Genomic DNA, 18,595 nt, shown 5'->3' with positions numbered 1-18,595 from the left:
GGAAGGGCCAGAGCTCTAGAGAGAGTCCAGATAGACCTGTCAGGTCTGTAACACCCCCACATGCTTCAACCTCTGATTCAGTGCTCCAGCTGTGGAAAGCAGCTCAGCTGAGTACAGGTAAAGTGCAAGAGAAAAGAGTCTTAGCAAGCAGTAGAATTGAAATTGAAGCTGTGTTGTGAGTGGTGCTGTGTTTATTTGGGGAACCATTGACCATCTTGAGCCCAAGAAAATTGGATCATCAAATTTGTTAGATTTACATTTGAACTGCAAAGCTGCAAAGGCTCCGCCTGGTTTCCTGAGTGACACATTTGAACGACATTTCAAGATCTTTGTTAGTCCTGCTGCAAAAGGAGCGACACCCAAACTATCAAGGTCATTTCATTAAACCACATACAGGATTTAGTATGATTGTTTAAAATTAACTCTTTTGAATCTATAAACCTAGGTCACAGCGCAAATTCTCTCACATCTTCAGAGCAAATGTTATCTTTAATGCTATGCATGTTATTTTTAGCTAGAATTTTTTCTTCAAAAATGGGCCATAAACCAGCTGCTAGTGATTTCCCCTGGTAACATTTGTTGACTGCAGTATTACCTCTCAATTGTAAAACTGTGTAAATGCTTCACTTTTTAACTTTATTGGTTTTTATTTGACGCTTGAACAGCCTTCAGTGTGTCGAATGTTTTTATGCATCGTATTGCTATAATGACATGGCTATAATAGCTTCAGCTCTGACACAGTTGCAAATCTGGATTAGATATTGATGGCAGTGTGCCTGATCAATAGGGCTGATGGTTTTAAATATTTTAGTACAGTTATCATTTAGCCTGAGTGGGCTCTCATTTTTAAAGTGGCAATTACGCTGAGAGAGAAATGGAAATTCTTGAGCTTAAGAAACACTTCCATTTACAATTATACATGCAATCGTTGTTGTGCTAAGTGAATCGCACAGTCGGCAGGAGTTTCTTTCATGCATTTTATGGCCAAAATTACAACGATGGGCACATGTGGCAACTGCGTGGTGTTTAGGTTTATACTGTGCTGCCCTCTGAATCTCAACGTCTGTCTATTTATCTGCTGCTCTTGGTTTGTGCTGGGAGGGAGCAGGTGATTAGTAGTGCATTTTCATGCAGGAGGAAAAATCCTATCCGTTTGATCTGGTAGGGAAAAATATGGGCAGCACAACAGAATCACATCTCTTGTGTCAGCTTTTCTTCCGTGCCGTGATATTCCCATGGGAACACATTTCTGCCATGCAAATCACACTTGGATCAGTGCGGGCTGTTTCTTATCTGGACATGAAAGATGGGAAGATGGAAGAAAGAGGTGTAAAATGGGGAAGAGCGATAAAGCTCCCTGAGGAATTGTGATGCCTGAAATTCACCGAGCACCCTCTCGAACAGAGGTGACCGTCAATTCATGATCGCGTATCGTGCTTGTCCTTATTGCATTTAAAGACTACTCCACTGCTCAGCTGTTTATCCTCAGTCAGCCATATTGTTTATGCATCTGCGCATATCTGCTGCCTGCTCATTTATGGTCCAGACAAAACCTCTACAAGTGTAGAAGTCGTGCTATTTCGCTTTAGTCACAGGTTCTCTGAAGCTGGGTGTAGATTTTTTCGGCTGAGTTAATCGGCAGGATGAATTCACACTGACGAGTCTTCTGCCCTCTTGTACTCCCACTTTACTCTCCACAAACACTGCCACGTCCACCGCCAAGTGATGTCCATTGTTTCAGTAAGTAGACGCTTTAAGAATTCTGTTCCAATTGAGACATTGTGCTGGCCACTGTGCCTACCCCCACCGTCCTTCAGCAGTGTCCTGAAGTGGCAGTGGGTAAACAATGGGAACAAACAGTCACTCCCACCATCATTGATTCCCCCCACCCACCCACCCACCATCTAACCAGCATTGCCACATTGATTCCCCCTACACTCAATTTATAACAAAAAAAAACCCCACCCCACCTTTTTCAGCCAGAACTGACAAAAATGATAAATGGCCAAGCTCTTTCTCCATCTGCCGCCTCTCCGTGCTGCACGGTGGCTGTCTGAGGCACTACAGGCTCTTTCCTCGCTGCAAATGCTGTAGAACAACTCCTTTTTCCTTTGAAATGGGGAGGGAGGAGGGTTCTATAATTGGCTCACATAATCATGCCACTGGTTTAATTTTCATCCTGCACGTTATCTGGATATGCAAAGAGTCAGAGTATCAGAAAAGACAAGTGAAGGGAATTATGATGCATCTCGGCGACACACTCCACGGCGTCTCCTGCAGCCGCTCACTGAAATTCTGCAGTGTCATTAAACAAGCGCAAAAATAGCAGGTCAATTATTTCTTGCTCTGCTTTGTTTAATCAGGCCGATCTCTCGTTATGTGTCTGATTGATCGGTCCACTCTGACCTCACATGGATTATAATTAATTCAGACACGACACCTTGAGGCTGTTGTCATTTGGTGTTGTTAATGTGTTGAATGTACAGCACTTCTTGGAATTATTTTACTGGCTAGATCATTTTCAGTGGCTTCGTAAGCATCTAATTTCATGACCAATGGTTTTGATTCTTTTATTGTACTGATACTGTGTCCCTATGCTTGTAAATGGGACATGGGGTGTCTATAAATAGATATAGTGGGCCTCTGCTGGAAATCAGCTGTGTAGAGAGGGTGTACATGTATGTGGCTGTTTTTATGTTATGGTGGAAGTAATCAAGGCTATTCGTAAAGGGTGTTTTTTCTACCCAAGGTAACTCTACCATTGAGGAAAGTCTCCATTTCATATCTTGGTTCCATCGTTCCCTAATGGCCAATACCCACCGCGTATCTTCCCACCACAGCTTCCCCACTGCTTTCCACATAGGACTAATCCATTTCTTCTTGCTTTTTGATCCCAGACGCACTCGATTCCAGATGAGGAAGAAGATGGACAGTTTTGGGAAAATAGTTTTAATATGAAAAGGCTTTCAGTGCACCATATATTGTGCGCATAATTTAATCCGCAGTGTTCTTAGTCTTGATAATCCCCACATCAAATGTGCATGTAATCGGGCCATTACACCTGTGTATTTAAGTTTATCATCACAGAAAATGCTGTTTATTTTATGTCTGAGACTGCTTGGTCCTGATATTAAATTCATTTTAGCTGTCCAAAGTCTTCTAACTTTATTCATAATTGCTTTTATTTTAAATTCTTTGTCCTAAGTGGGTTTAGTCTAAGATGCTTTCTTCTATTACTGTGTCAAGGAATACCATTTAAACCATTTCAATTATGAAAGCAATGGGAGAGATGTCTTCAAACAGGGCCGTGAGATGCAATTTCTGGGAAATGGAGGCATTTTTCTTCTGTGAAATTGCCTCAGTCTTGGGGCAGGAAATTGAGTTGCTGAAAAATCATGTGATAATTCGCTCACATGGTTTCTTTGGAGAAACAGCCTGAAAGTCACTTTCTAGAGAATTAGAGGGTAAAACTACGTTTCCCTTCGGAGTCTGCTGTCCTTCACGCAGTGGCATGAAATAAATTGATGAGACAGAGGGAGAGGGAAGTGTCAGTGTAAATGTTTGCAGTAAAAATGAAGCTGTCTGTTTGTGCATTCAGATTGGCTAAAGGGTGGAAGGCAGGAGCTGAAGCAAGGCTGTGGCACCACACTCTATTTCACGGCATGAGCTTTAAATCTCCATTCAACTGTGTTCAAGTTTCAAATTGATTGATTCAGTATTGATGAATGCATAGTGTGTGTTTATCTGGAGCTTTTAACTGTAACCTCTTTGGCAAAGTGAGTCATTCCTTCTCTTATGTATTGTTGGTTGCTTTAGATGTAGTATTTCAAAGGAAATGAAAGAATTCTGGCTTTTTGAAGTTTAATCTCTTGCCAAAAAAGGCTTCGAGGCTGAATGCAAATGAGGAAAATCACTCCTTTGGTTTGCTTCATATAGCATGTGGAAAAAATTCCAACACAGCTGTTCAGTTTTTTTAAATCCTCCAGAGCTATACTAAAAAAACATCTACATTTACAGCGTATTCACCATCGGGTGACACCGCTGTTGGTGTCAATGTACAGTTTTTTTCTTTTACCTCCGTCACTGTGATGTCCAGTCTTTCTTTGCTTTATTACCATGTTTTTTACTCCCTTTAAGGCTTGTCCCATAGTAACAATGCTGGCATAAGAGTACCTGGTCTGTTACCATTTGCAGCATTGAGATTAACAGGATTACTGATTATGGATTAGAGCAGAATCTCTGCTGCCCATTTAACCTTGAGCCACAGACATTTACGATTCAGGCCTGGCTCGTTTTTGTGTATTGGCCCACTGCACAAATGCACAAAACTCGGTAATATGTGCTCCATGATGTGATCGTTGTCGGATTCAGATCCTCTAATGAGTCTCTTGGGTTTATCTCTGCTGTAAATGTTTTGATGTGCATGTGCCAATGTGGCTCAAGGGAAGCCTGACTCGACAAGAAGAGCCATTTTTTGAGTGTCCAACAGCAGGCGTTTCTTTGAGATATGTGGTGATTGAAGCATTTTCATTACTGCCACGATAAAGGAGGCTTCCTTTGCCGTCTTTTTATGTTTACACAGAAGACGGCAAGTTGTTTCAATGCCACCTGACAATTCAGATTGTAAACAATCATCTCATAATGAAAAAGAGGCATAAGGAGGATTTTTACACACACAACAAGCACAATACTGGAACAACATTACAATGAGAATCATTTATCAGTGCTGTTACATGAGGGTTGCGCTCAACCTTTACTTTGAATCTAAGTGGTTATGAAACCCTGAAGTAATTTGTACATATTTTTGCCCATTATTTTATTTAATTGGCTGCTATCTTCCACTATCTGTTTTTAATCTTAAATGTGGGTCAGTCTTAACTTAACGTTGATGGGTCGGAAGTGGAAACTCTCAGACCCCCCTATTAAACTTTTGTGAGGCTTGGAAACTTTCTTTGAGTGCCGATGTGAGAAGCTTTTTTGGGATTGAACAATACTTCGTAATATTTTAATTCTTATTTGTTATTTGGAATAGCGGGATGAGAAGGGGATTCCACTCGCAGGCAGCCCTCCGGCCAGACTTAACTCACAGCTTTAGCACCACTTAGCCATGTTGCTGAATTGCTGTTCTTACAGAGCACATATGTAAACATGGAAGGGGAGGCATGAATGCAGTATGTTTATTTACTCTGTACAGGCAGCAGCTGGCATCATTTCCTCTCAATAGTCAGTGGACGAAACGGTTGGTAAGCAACACACAAGAAGCATGTTGGAACAGTGATGGTGAGCTAAGGCAACAGCTCAAAATGGCATCAGTCTTGCTTAAACACCCACCATATTCTTTCTTATGGTCTGGTTTGTCACTGGCCTCTATTCATTTGCATTTTATGTCCTCAATCCCCTCGCTAGAAAACAGGACCATTCAGTTGGGATCATTTCTATTTGGATTTTATATCAGAACTACTGGAGTCAATTTGCAAGTATTGTAATGGCTCTGTTTGCCATCTTTGGGACCCCGCATGCCTTCATTTACCCTTTAACAACATCAGGATAAGATGGAGGGAGGCAGTGGAAGGAACATGACGTTTGAAGCTGCATACGGCCAACTTGGGCGTTATTTATTCAGAGAGTTGTTACAGCTGAAGACGAGGCTCCATCCCCGCATTCCACATCGTGTCTCATTAATCTAACAGTGGTTCTGGCCCACTTCCCATGATGCAGTGAGAACAGGTTTAAGTGACCACCCACCCAGAGGAAAAGCATTTGTCTCTTCTCTCAGCCTTCACCTGCTGTTATTTATGCCTGCACTTCAATCTGTTGCTGTCTTTCAGTTGCTATAAAATACGGAGGGAAATACTTTATGTTTTCACAGCTTTGAGATTTAACAGTCACCTTGGGGATACAGTATCTCACTCATTTCCTCCAACAGACTGTTTTTGCTTCCTCAGTGTTCAAAAGTTGATCTTGTCCTTCATCCACCATTTGTCTTCCTTTGAAATCCTACTTAGCGGGCTGTTTTGAGGTTTTTCATTGTTTTCCCATACCTCCTGTTAGAGTTGCACTATAAGTTAGTTATTGAAAATAAATATTTGTGGTCAGTCAAGATAGTTTTGTCTGTCCACCAGATTCCTGCATAAAATTCACGATATATATGTCTTAATTGGAATTAATTCTTTAAAGGACATTGTCATTGCATTTGCCAGCTAATCTTCTAAATTGATTTTCATATGTGATACTAGTTTGGACTCCTGCCCTCTTCACACTCAATCATACAGTAATCTGCCACGAGGCTCCAGTTATCTGTGGTCTGAGCTGTTTTCAATACAGGTTCCTGCTGTTACGTATAGGTGGAGAATGACCTTGGTGCAATAAAGGGCTCTGTAGTGGGTGTTGGTGGTTGTGATTCCTTCTGTTTACTGCCTCTTGCTGCTTACATTGTCAGTTTTATCATCCTGAACTTTAGCTCAGATCAACCATAACAACAATCGTTCCAAGAGAATAATATGGAAATTGTGGAAAATAGTGGGATGCAAAACCTGGTAACAGTTGACAATTGTTGCATCTATATTCTTGTTCTGGAGACAGCAGCTTGACTGCTCTTTAAATTAGACATGTCTGGGGACTATTTCTGTTAAGCGTTAAATATTCATGTTTTTATTTTCCTCTGGCTCTGTTTCCTCTTCATTCTTTGAAGAAACGAGGGCGGAGACACGCACAGGTATATTTGACATTTTTTTTGAAGTCACACCAATAGCAAAAGACAAAATCGGATGTGCTGACATTTTGGATTCATCAGATCCATCCATTACGCTCACCCCCAATTTTACTTTTGTATTGTGCTGTTAATTAAGCTAGCATAATCATAAAGGTCAAACATCACACTCGGGACCTTGAGCTTTCCTTTTCTTTGGGTCTGCTGCTCTCCACAATATAACATCCCCTCCCTTCTCATTCCCTCCATCAGTGGATTTCTTTGTTCCTCTGTCTGGAGGTCAACCTTAGGAGGCGGTCACTGCTGCTGTGAATTGGGCAAGAAGTGAGGTTCTTAGTGCCCGGGCACTGTTTGTGTTGTGTCAGCCATTCATTTCCCTTCCAGGTCATGTTGATGGTGTCAGCCAGATTGTTGTCTCCCTGCTGACAAATATCTCCTAGCAATGATTCATCAGAAACACACAAATGCCTTTAAGTTGAGTGTGTTTGTGTGTGTGTGTGTGTGTGTGTGTGTGTATTTGAATGTGTTTGAAATTAGTTTTGTATTTTTTTTAATATATTTATTAAAGCAAGTAAATTTGCTTTAATAAAACTTTGAGAGAAATGTAATTATTTGTAGATTAGGACAAGCTTTTAAATGACATTTTTGCTGCACAATTATTACGGCTGAATTATTTAACTAGAAAAAGTTAACAAAAACAATCTGTGCCAGAACAGATCAAAATCCATTCATAGACGACAGCGTTTGCTAAAACACGAGGCTATAAATGTAATAACCAAATAATTAACATGCCGATATACGGTATGTTGTTGACAGGTACGACAAAACGGCTTCATGAGGCGTCATTGTCTTGGAAATGGGGCTTCACAATAACAAATCCTTCTTTAGCTTTTTTAGATGACAAAAAGTAAAATCTTGTGGCATCACATCGCCATTCAATAGAATCTTGAGTGATCCAAAAAATGGTATTGCCCTCCAGTTACGACTGTCAAATCCACTAAAAGTCACTGAATGAAATATTGCCACCAAGGTCTAGATCGCAGTATAACAGGAATTTGTTGAGACACAGCATCATTAGATGTTGACAAGTCTCTTACCCTAAAGACCCAAGAAGTCTTTGTCCTCTGTGTCACATTAAAAATAGTCTGACTCCCTTGTTTTCCCAAAGTTTTTGGAAGCTGTCATTTCCTGTAGCTAATCACACTTTGATATGCTGAGACACAAACTGGCTCCATGAGAAATGAACAAAAAGGTTTATAGAAGATCCTCTGGTGGTTGGTCTTCATCTGCTTTGAGGTTTTACATTCTCCAGAACGTCTGTTAGTTTGGATGGAACTGTGAAAGTAATTAATGGGACTCTCTTCTTTTTTTTGCAGGGATATTGAAACCATCCCATTTAAAATATAACACAAACCTTAGCCCACATCAGTTCCTCTGCAGAAAACTAGTCTAATAAGAACGGGGGATTTGTACTTTTTTTTTTTTTTAACATTTTCTAATTACAGCTCTGTTCTGTCTCCACAAAAACTTCCAAAGAAAGAAATAGTCCAGCGTATACAAACCGACAACATTCTCCTGCTGCACTTTGTATAACCCACATGGAGTACTTTATTGCACTCCATTTGAGAGAAATGGAAGGCAAGTGTCCCTTCTGGTAAGAGATGCAGTTTGTCAAACAGTTGCACATTTGTACTGGACTGAATTGGTCGCCTCAAGCGTTTGTTGTTGCTCGCATTCTGACTATTGCTTGTGTAGAAACTGGCTGAGTGGGCGTTGGTGTGTGTTAGGGAAATTGGCAACTCTTGCTTTGTGTAGGTGAACGCAGGGACTACTTTGGAGTGAACTTTCTTTGTGTTGGCATAACTAATATGTGGCCTCTCCCACGTATTCCTAAAACCCACACTGCAAACGAACGTGTCCTGAGTAGTAACGCTTTGCTTTCTGTTTGTTTTTGCAGGAGATCTGACTGGGAATGGTGCCACTGAGATGACCTATGTGACCTCACTTTTCGCAATTCCCAAGAGATTATTGTCCAATCAAGAAGAGCAGAACAACACCTGCCCCGGACGCAGTTGGCAGGTTCACATGATGGGCAGGTGATGGAGTCTTCCATCATCTTTTGCCACCAATAATGTGGCCTGCCAGCCCTCCCTCTGAGGCATAAATTTGTACCAGCAGCTCAAGGCCACCCATTTCTCTGCCATGGTGACATAAGCAGCGTTGGCAAAATGAGGGAGAGCCAGCAAGAGATCATCACTTTTGTTTCTCCAGTTGCTTCTACACCTTCTACCTTAACACTATTTGTATTTAGCTCTATAACGAGACTTTTTGAATGAAACCTTCCTGCCGCTTCTATACACGCACCAAAAAATACTGTCCCCCAGCGTGGTTGCAGGGCCGGTGGGGCGGAGCGGCGTGGCTTGAGACGATGCTGGGATGCATGACGCGAGTTCGTCGGCTGGTCCGTCTCCTCCCCCTGCAGACGTCCCTCCTCCTCCTCTTCCTGTTCTGCACCATCAGTGTCTTCATCTCAGCCTACTTCCTCTATGGCGTCAAGCGGGAGCTGGAGCCATCAGCTGGAGGGGTGTCTGGGGCCGAGGGTGCCTCAGCGGACTCTGATGACCCAAGGGTCACCCCTTCCAGACTGTTACCTTTACGGAGTGTCTCTGGCGGCCCCGGAGTGGATCCTACAGGGGCCAGGACAGATCCTGTGGTTTTGGTGTTTGTGGAAAGCCAGTATTCTCAACTGGGTCAGGAGATCGTGGCTATTTTGGAGGCCGGTCGGTTCAGGTACCGGACTGAGATATCTCCCGGAAAAGGAGACATGCCTACATTGACGGACAAAGAGAGGGGACGTTTCACACTGGTGATTTATGAAAACATTCTTAAATATGTTAACCTGGACGCTTGGAATCGGGAGCTATTGGACAAGTATTGTGTGGAATACGGAGTGGGCATCATTGGTTTCTTCAAGGTCAGAACAACACCACACTTTCTCTCCCCCCTCTTCCTCACACCTTCTGCCCTGTCCATCTGGCTCCACCATCTCTAAGGAGATGGGATTCACATGGTCGGAAAGACCCGTCTGGCTGAATATTACCCAGACCCTCAGTTCTCATTTTCTTTCTCTGTCTCAGTGTTTTGTTTTCTTATTTTGCAGTCTGGCCTCACTTTCCAATCTCTTATTTTCCCTTCTTGTTTTTGCTGCTGATGTTTTCATTTTTCTTCCCCCCTTCACTCTATATCTCTCCGTCTTCTCGCTAATCCCAAACTGAGCTTGTTTGCCTTAGGCTTGTTTTTAGGTCTCGTGGTTTTAATCACAATCTCTGAGCGATGGGAAGAATATAGAAAAGACATGAGAAGGCATAGGTAGGGAGGGCTGTAGGTGAAGGTTAGAAAGAGCCTAGGGGATTTAGGGGGTGCAGATGGAGGCAGGCAGAGTGTGAGTCTGCATCCCAATCACCTGAAATCTTTACTAAAAAAGCATTTTAACTTATATGGAATGCCGTCTTTTCTTGTGGTTTCAGTTACCAACTATTTACTTACGGTTTACAGCTTCAATCATTGAGTTTAGTATTGTTATTGTGTCCTATATGTTTCAGAAGAAATGCAAAAATGTCCAGTATGTATCAGGAAATAACACCAAAGGTTTACAGGGTGACATTTTAATCATTTGAAGAAATTCTTTCAATTTTTGGTCAATGTTATCATTGATCATATTCACTTGTGACCTGGATAAATTGATTTGTGTTCAATTGTGAATAAGCTCAATCAGTATTCACATGCACTCAAAGCTTAAGATGCATTGCCCAACTATTCACACATTACAGAATTAGTTGCTCTGAAGCAGAGTGTCCTTTTATTTACCTGTGCAATAATCATGCTGCATCTTGATATGCCACATCTGTGAGAAGATGGATTATCTGAGCAAAGGAGAAGAGCTCATTAACACAGACTTGAGTAGATTTGTGAAGAATATTTGAGAGAAATAAGCCTTTTGAAAAAGAAAAAGTCTTTCAGCTCTTAAAAATGGGAGCGCAAGCAAAGGTGTTGAATTTTTGTTTGATTTTTATGTATCTTTTCTACAGTCATCTATTATTTTGACAAATACAAATTCCTTTTGCAGTTGTGTAAAAGGAATACTCTTAAACTCTTTATCTCTTTCTGGTGTAGCTGAGGGCAGTGGTGGTGCAAGGAACTGGGAAATGATTAATGTAGCATTAATTTCAATGAATAATTATTTGTCCATCTGTTTCTTAATTGACCGCTGTCAATTAAAACAGCCTTGACATTTCCTTATTTCACACATGATTTGAAGAATGAGGGAAATTATGTCTAATTCATTTGTGTCTTGATCACGCTGGTTAATAATGAATCTCTGTGATTTGTCTCTCTTGTCAGGCCAATGAGAACAGTTTACTCAGTGCGCAGCTGAAAGGCTTCCCTCTCTTTCTTCATTCTAACTTGGGTTTGAAGGACTGTACAGTCAACCCCAAGTCCCCCCTGCTCTTCATTACGAGATCTGGACAGCCCCTTCCAGGTCCCCTCCCTGGGGATGACTGGACCGTCTTCCAGTCCAACCACTCAACGTATGAGCCTGTGTTGCTGGCCAAAACCCAATCGGCGGAGAGTGTCGCATCGGTGGGGCAGAACGCTGCTCTTCTCCCATCAGTAGTGCAGGACCTGGGTCTCCATGATGGTATCCAGCGAGTCCTGTTTGGCAACAACTTGGTCTTCTGGCTTCATAAGCTGGTGTTTGTGGACGCTGTAGCTTTTCTGACAGGAAAGAGACTCTCCCTGTCCCTGGAGCGTTACATCCTGGTGGACATAGATGACATCTTTGTGGGCAAAGAAGGCACAAGGATGCAGGTGCCTGACGTAAAGGTGAGGGTTTTAATCTCGTAAAACTGACCTTTATTTATTCATCAAGCTATAAAAATGGACTGACGCAACGGACGCACTACCCTTGTCATTCACACAGAAATCCCTTCTCCTTGCTCCTCTTCCCTTTTTGAATGCCTTCATCCCAGTAGGCCGCTCAAAGCTGACAGGCCCCGCTGCTCACACTGTCACAGAAGCTGCACGGCAATGAATATTTCAGAGGCCCAGAGACATAGAAAGAATGTTGAAAAGCTCCTAGCTTGCGCCCCCTCATAGCAAAACAGACCACCCGCGCATGTGGTGGCAGAGGGTGTAAGAAAGCCTAACGGAAGGAACATCAAGTCAGTCTCACCGGTGATGCAGCGACAAGCTTTAAGGAATGAACCGCGCAGTCAGGATCGCAGAAAAATGAGAGAATTGGTGTGTTTGTGCGGGCGCTGGAAGTCTCGCCCTTCGTGCAGATCAAATGAAACAAATACCCAAATCAGAAGAGAGAAAAATATCAAACAGAATAAAGGAGAAGCAGTGCGGCAAGAGGAAGTGAACGTTGTTTACCGAGAGGATGAAATATGTGTTTTAGCAGGCCCAAGACTGGGCATTCACACTTCCTCATTAATGCACTTGTGCACCAGTGTGAGAGCAACGTCACAGACTGTCCTTTCCTCCCATTATTTCAGGCCTTGCTGGAAACACAAAGGGAGCTTCGTACTCATGTACCCAACTTCACCTTCAATCTGGGCTTCTCAGGGAAATTCTTTCATGCTGGTAAGATGCAGCCTTTGCAAGTAGTTATTGCTGTTAATTCAAGCAAAGATAAGAGCCTGCATAAACTTAGACAGCTTACGCTTACTAATTACACTAATGATACCAAGCAGTCCCTCCAGGAATTTGTAGTCATAACAGTTCATGCAAACTCAACTGATGTTCCTGAATTCTGAGCAGCCTTAAACCCTTTCTATCTTCATCCAAATATCACCAGACAGCAGTTCTTCCCTCAAAATGTCAAGATCCCATGCAGATGTGCACGTATGTGACACAAATGTGTCTCTTTAAAATTAGTGTGGAGTGAAACCTGATTAAGATGGTTTGGGGGAATTAGAAAAAATAAAATTGAATCTGTTTTTTCTTTATGCCTCCCACATCTTTTTCCAGCATATTTCTTTGTTGGGCAAATGTTTTTTTTCCTTTCTGTCATATTCAGGATCTGATGAGGAGGACCTGGGAGATGACCTGCTGCTTTCATATGTGGAGGAATTCTGGTGGTTCCCCCACATGTGGAGCCACATGCAGCCCCACCTGTTCCACAACCAGTCTGTTCTGGCTGAGCAGATGCTGCTCAACAAGAAATTTGCCATGGTATTATTAATATTAGTATTGGTAAAAGTAGTAGAAATAGATTTACATCTTGCCATGAGACCTTGATTAATAAACTCTGAGAATAATTAAATGTCAGTTATGAGGAGCATCTGTTCCACTGAATTCAGGTGCGTCTTTTTAGTTAGTTGTTGGGTTCTAACACATTTAATATATTCTGAAGCAGAAAAATCTAAAAGCAGGCGGTGTGAAGAATTACCAGGATCAGACTGAAAAAATATTGGATTACAGACACAAGTAGGTCTGTGGTGATTATGGTCTGACTCCTCTGCCAACAGGGTATCAATTACTTGTGATTACCACTAAGCTGCCTTTTAATTCCAGACCATCTTAGTCTACATCAACACAATCTGAATACACCACAGATTCAGCAATAACCTCTAAGGTCATCAGAGTGCTGTTAAAGGCTTGTTCATTTCAGTCAACTGGCTGCTTTCATCAACACAACTCTGCTGCACTACATTTAATCTTGTTAAACCTGGATTTACTTGCTGTGTGGAACAGGTCAGTAGGTAGAGAGGAGTGGGTAATTAGTATTTAGGCAATTCTGCTCGTGTTTTTGTAGGATTTTGTTTTTTTTAAATTGTATTAGATTTGTTATTGAGGTAAATGTATTAATGTGACATTTAAATATTTGCAGCCTGAATGTTTATTTTAGGGGAAAAAATGCTTTGAGCTTCTTTGCTGGCTTTGTGATTGTGGTTACCGTGGTAACACAAAAGCAAATACTGGCACGTCTATTTACAGTGTAGTCAAAGAAACTCATGTTGTTGTTTGAAAGATATTCAGATATATTTGCAAATGTGATCAGAAAGCATGCTGCAGTCTGTGAAAGAGGTGATATTACACAATTGCTAAACGTGTGACCCTTAACCTTCCTTCCTGTCACCTTGTCTAAATTCTTTCAGGAACATGGTATTCCCACCAACATGGGCTACGCTGTGGCGCCACACCACTCGGGCGTCTACCCTGTTCATGTGCAGCTCTATGACGCCTGGAAAAAAGTGTGGGGCATCAGGGTGACCAGCACGGAGGAATACCCACACCTAAAGCCCGCTCGCTTCCGGCGAGGTTTCATCCACAGCGGCATTAGTGTAAGGCCACTTTTTATGCAGAGCTGGGCCTCATTATGTTGGTACCTCTGGCAAGTTGCTTTCCCCTTCACTCGTGTTTTCTGCATCAATTACCTTGTCATCCAATAACCCCTTTCAGGGTTCTCCTTCTCATCCATATGCTTTTCTTTATTTGATAATCTCTCCAGCTACACTTCTTTATTTATATATATATATAAACCGGTATATATTTTTTTGTTTTGTTTTTTTTATTTTTTGTCATTTCCTCTCTCACAGCTAGTGGTTAATCTTGTGTTCATCAGTAATGTTCACAGTTGTAATTATATTTATTCTGTAGCTAGGCAGCAGATGAATACAGATAAATCACCCAGGGGTGAGGCATCGTATCCCTCTGCTGACTGGTAAAGGATACTCAAGCATTCCTGCAATCAACACCTGTCCGAGTATTTGGCCGCATAAACAAAACACCACATCTCCACATCCCTGAAGGCTGAAGTTTTAACCCAGAGCAAATGTGTATTTTACTCTGCTTCAATGCACCAGCGCATCCAGAATAATTTGGCTTGGAGCGCAGAATTAAAGGTGATCCGATTGGCTTCAAGAGGTTCAAAAGGAGCGGGCGCAAATGCATCTATTTCCTTCGCAGGCTGACCTTCAGCTTCACTTCAGTTCCTTTGTAGCGTTGGCATTCAGTCCACCTGCGGGGCATCGGGATGGTATTCCCATCCAGGAGATAGTGCGGTCTGAGTGGACAGACACCAATGCTTACTGATGATTGATATGCAGCTCCCCAGACAGTGCTCGCTGTAAACACATTTCCATGAATTTCCATATAAACTCGGTGTGAATAAAAGGTTTGCTTTGGCTAGATGAGCTGCATAATACGAACGTTATTGAAAGCAAACAATGTGTGGGGTAACTGCCTGGAGTACTGACAGCTCCGCACTCCAGAGGACCGCTGGTGTCTTTATTTGTGAGAAGGCATTGCTTACTTTCATTTGATTTAAACATGTCTGCATGTAAGTCATCTTTTTTGCTCTAATGACTCTACTTTTGCATCCCAGGTGTTGCCCAGACAGACGTGTGGTTTGTTCACGCACACTATCTTCTATAAAGATTACCCAGGCAGTCCAAATGAACTGGACAAGCTCATCAATGGAGGAGAGCTCTTTCTCACTGTCCTACTGAACCCTGTGAGTCAAGTGTATATCCACAACTATTTCTTTACACACTTGGAAACCAATTTGCCTGGTTGCTTTAAATTGAAATACCACAGAGGAGTGGGGCTGTGACTATTCATGCCATGACTCATGCAGTGATGACTGCAGCCTGCTGGTGCAAGGACTTTCTATTGAAGTAACAACGCAGGGTTTTCTCTCATTTGTAAACACATTTTATTGTGAGACATCAAAAAGGCTTTTATTACTAAAAGCAAGTAATGCAGCTGTGTACATAATTCAGTTTTTACCACTATAATCGGAGGAAGAGAATAGAAAAAATGTTATGAAAAAGAAAGACAAGAGATGAGTGGGTGTTGGGTGGGTGTTGTCCTCCATCAGCTAAATTTAAAAAAAAGACAAAAGCTTCAGGAGGAGTTCTCTGAATGATGAGTGTGCCAGGGGAGGTCTGTTTACACATCCCGTTCTATGAAAGATGAGATCCTAAATTGTCAGAGTGGTGGCATTCAGAATGACAGCGGGAGCCGTATATTGACCAACCGCTGTATTGGTTGGCTTCGCCGTGCAAGAAAAAAACCTGTTTTCTAGGACCATAAAAAAGAGCAATATGATACAGAAATAATGATAATGGAATTTTAATTAATTTAAATGTAAAAATGCTCTATGCCTCGTTCAATTAGTGCTGGTTGCATACGAATGATGATTTAAGTCTTGCCATGAATATATCCCACATCAGTATTTTCTTGTCATATACAGATCAGCATCTTCATGACACATCTGTCCAACTACGGGAACGATCGCCTTGGTCTTTATACCTTTAAGAGTCTAATGATGTTCGTGCGGACGTGGACCAATCTGAAATTGCAAACCCTGCCACCTGTGCAGCTGGCCCAGAAATACTTCAGTCTGTTCCCCAGTGAGAAAGACCCACTGTGGCAGGTAAGATTTAGCTGCAAATTACAGTAATATGTTTATCAGGTAATATGTTTTAGCAGCAAGGACAATTTAACACCTCAGTTATGGCTGACAACTGCAAAGTAAATGTCCTTCCTTGAATCTTATTTCCAAACTGTACATATTCTGTCAGAGCCATGAAGGATATGAAGGATTGTTTATCCTTGTCTGTCTCCAGGATCCATGTGAGGACAAAAGACACAAGGACATTTGGTCCAAAGAGAAAACATGTGATCGCTTCCCCAAGCTGCTCATTATCGGGCCTCAGAAGACAGGTGAGACATGGTGCTGCATCTCCCCCTACAGGAGGAGCCTGGAAGTCATCCTAGTTAGGCAGTTCAAACAGATGTGTGTTGAGCATGGAATTAAAGGTTTAGGTTATTTTTTTGAGACACTCACACGTGGTAATAGTGTAGAAGGATATATTTTATTATTATGTTGGTAGTGCTTTTTTAAAATGCTTTTTCACTGTATGTATGGCATCTATTAAATGTCTTGCTGTTGTTTTTTTATATACCCCTTTTAATTAATCTTATTTTCATTGTGTCTATTTACTGCTCAGGGACAACTGCACTGTACCTGTTTCTTGGCATGCATCCTGATCTGACCAGTAACTATCCCAGTAAGGAGACTTTTGAAGAGATCCAGTTCTTTAATGGACACAACTACCACAGAGGCATAGACTGGTAAGAAAAAAAACACACACACACACACTCTCAGTGTAGCCTTTTAAAGACTGAATAAATATCAGAACAAACTGTAACGTGATTACAACGGGTCTTTCTTTTTGTTCAGAAAACCCCCAGAATTTTCAGACCCTTTAATCACATGCAATGCTCAATAATTACCAGCAGATAGTGAGACCTTATCGCCCCCTAATTCTGCAGTTATCTGTATCGTGAAGTCCCAGGAATGATTCAGCATCAGCAGCTTCAACCATTCGTAGGCCGTTTCTGCTCATTAGAGGTGATAACTTCTCTTAGCCACCCTGCCCCATCATTAATGAGGATGTACTTCACTTCAAACGCGAACAAGCCGCAAAGAAATATTACTTGGTTAACGCCATTTACTGACCTCCGTCAAGGTCGTTTAGTCAAGAAATGGACTTCTGGTAATTGTCTTCAATCATTGTTTTTCCTTTATATAAATCAGGATCAAATTAAATATTGTTCAAAAAACAGTTGGGTTGCTAATATATCCTCGATATTTAATTAATAATACAAATACAATTGTTGCACAGCAGCCTCAGCAAAGGGTTTATGCAAGTTTAATTGATTTGAGGGTTTTCCTCGCTGTGTTGAAAGTGCAACACAGAATTCAGCTGGCATGAGCTTTGAGCGACAGCTGGCCAAATATTAACATTGTGCTCTGATGCAAGATGGTTTTTAACGAGCTGCTGCACATGGTGGAGCATCCCCAGCACGCACAGACAAACCTTCCTATCTACAAGTGCAAATGGGCCCAGATCAACAAAAGCAGCTTGTGAAGTGTGTTTGTGTTTGTTTGTTTATCAGGTATATGGAGTACTTCCCTCTGCCCTCCAACACCAGCTCAGACTACTACTTCGAGAAGAGTGCCAACTACTTTGACTCTGAGGTGGCTGCTCAGAGAGCTGCAGCTCTCCTACCCAAAGCTAAGATCATCACCATCCTCATCAATCCCGCTGACAGAGCTTACTCCTGGTACCAGGTGGGCGACCAGCACTCAGAATCGGTTCTTTCCATCTCCATGTGAGCTCCTTCTCGTGACTGTGCAGCGGCTATTCCATCATTTTCATTTCCTTTTCTTTGCTTCCTCTTAACAGCACCAAAGAGCTCACGATGACCCCCTGGCACTGAAGTACTCCTTCCATGATGTCATCACCGCAGGCCACGATGCACCAGTAAAACTACGGGTCCTTCAGAATCGCTGTCTGGTGCCAGGCTGGTACGCCATCCATCTGGAGCGCTGGCTCAACTATTACCACTCCAGCCAGGTGCCCTATCCCCACACATGGGGAACACAGCATTCTCCCCACCATTCACATCTGCTTGAACCATCTACTTCCCGCTCCAGTTGACCTTTATACTGTTTGTTCCTCCTGCCCAGCTGTTAGTCTTAGACGGACAGATGCTGAAGACAGAACCTGCTTCTGTCATGGACAAAGTGCAGAAGTTCTTGAGCCTAACCAACATCATCAACTACCACAAGATCCTGGCGTAAGTCCCATCCTGAAATGATGTTTTTTTTTTTTAGTGATTAGTAGTGTCTGTTTTATTTAAACAATAACCCAATGCTCATTATGCACAGGTTCGATCCTAAGAAAGGCTTCTGGTGTCAGCTGTTAGAGGGCGGAAAGACCAAGTGTTTGGGAAAGAGTAAAGGACGCAGATACCCTGACATGAACACTGAGGTATATTAAATTATCTCTCATATGTCAGCTTTTG

At 42.1% G+C, this 18,595-nt stretch overlaps 1 protein-coding gene across 2 annotated transcripts in view; it reads left to right on the top strand.

Annotated features, from left to right (window-relative positions):
- LOC130530788 (bifunctional heparan sulfate N-deacetylase/N-sulfotransferase 1-like) overlaps positions 1-18,595 on the top strand; it is a 34,983-nt gene that overhangs the window by 14,432 nt on the left and 1,956 nt on the right. For both annotated transcript variants that reach the window (XM_057042249.1, XM_057042250.1), the window contains exons 2-14: positions 8,667-9,683; positions 11,111-11,593; positions 12,268-12,355; positions 12,792-12,946; positions 13,873-14,058; positions 15,102-15,230; positions 15,972-16,154; positions 16,348-16,444; positions 16,732-16,855; positions 17,684-17,858; positions 17,974-18,144; positions 18,258-18,367; positions 18,459-18,561. In XM_057042249.1, coding sequence (XP_056898229.1) covers positions 9,042-9,683; positions 11,111-11,593; positions 12,268-12,355; positions 12,792-12,946; positions 13,873-14,058; positions 15,102-15,230; positions 15,972-16,154; positions 16,348-16,444; positions 16,732-16,855; positions 17,684-17,858; positions 17,974-18,144; positions 18,258-18,367; positions 18,459-18,561 — 2,646 coding nt within the window. In that variant the 5' untranslated portion in view covers positions 8,667-9,041. The remainder of the gene's footprint in view (positions 1-8,666; positions 9,684-11,110; positions 11,594-12,267; positions 12,356-12,791; positions 12,947-13,872; positions 14,059-15,101; positions 15,231-15,971; positions 16,155-16,347; positions 16,445-16,731; positions 16,856-17,683; positions 17,859-17,973; positions 18,145-18,257; positions 18,368-18,458; positions 18,562-18,595) is intronic.

This window comes from Takifugu flavidus, chromosome 9 (genome assembly GCF_003711565.1).
Source record: "Takifugu flavidus isolate HTHZ2018 chromosome 9, ASM371156v2, whole genome shotgun sequence".
Lineage (NCBI taxonomy): Eukaryota > Metazoa > Chordata > Actinopteri > Tetraodontiformes > Tetraodontidae > Takifugu > Takifugu flavidus.
Note: the sequence above shows the minus strand (reverse complement) of the source record. Positions and strands in the feature narration are given on the sequence as shown.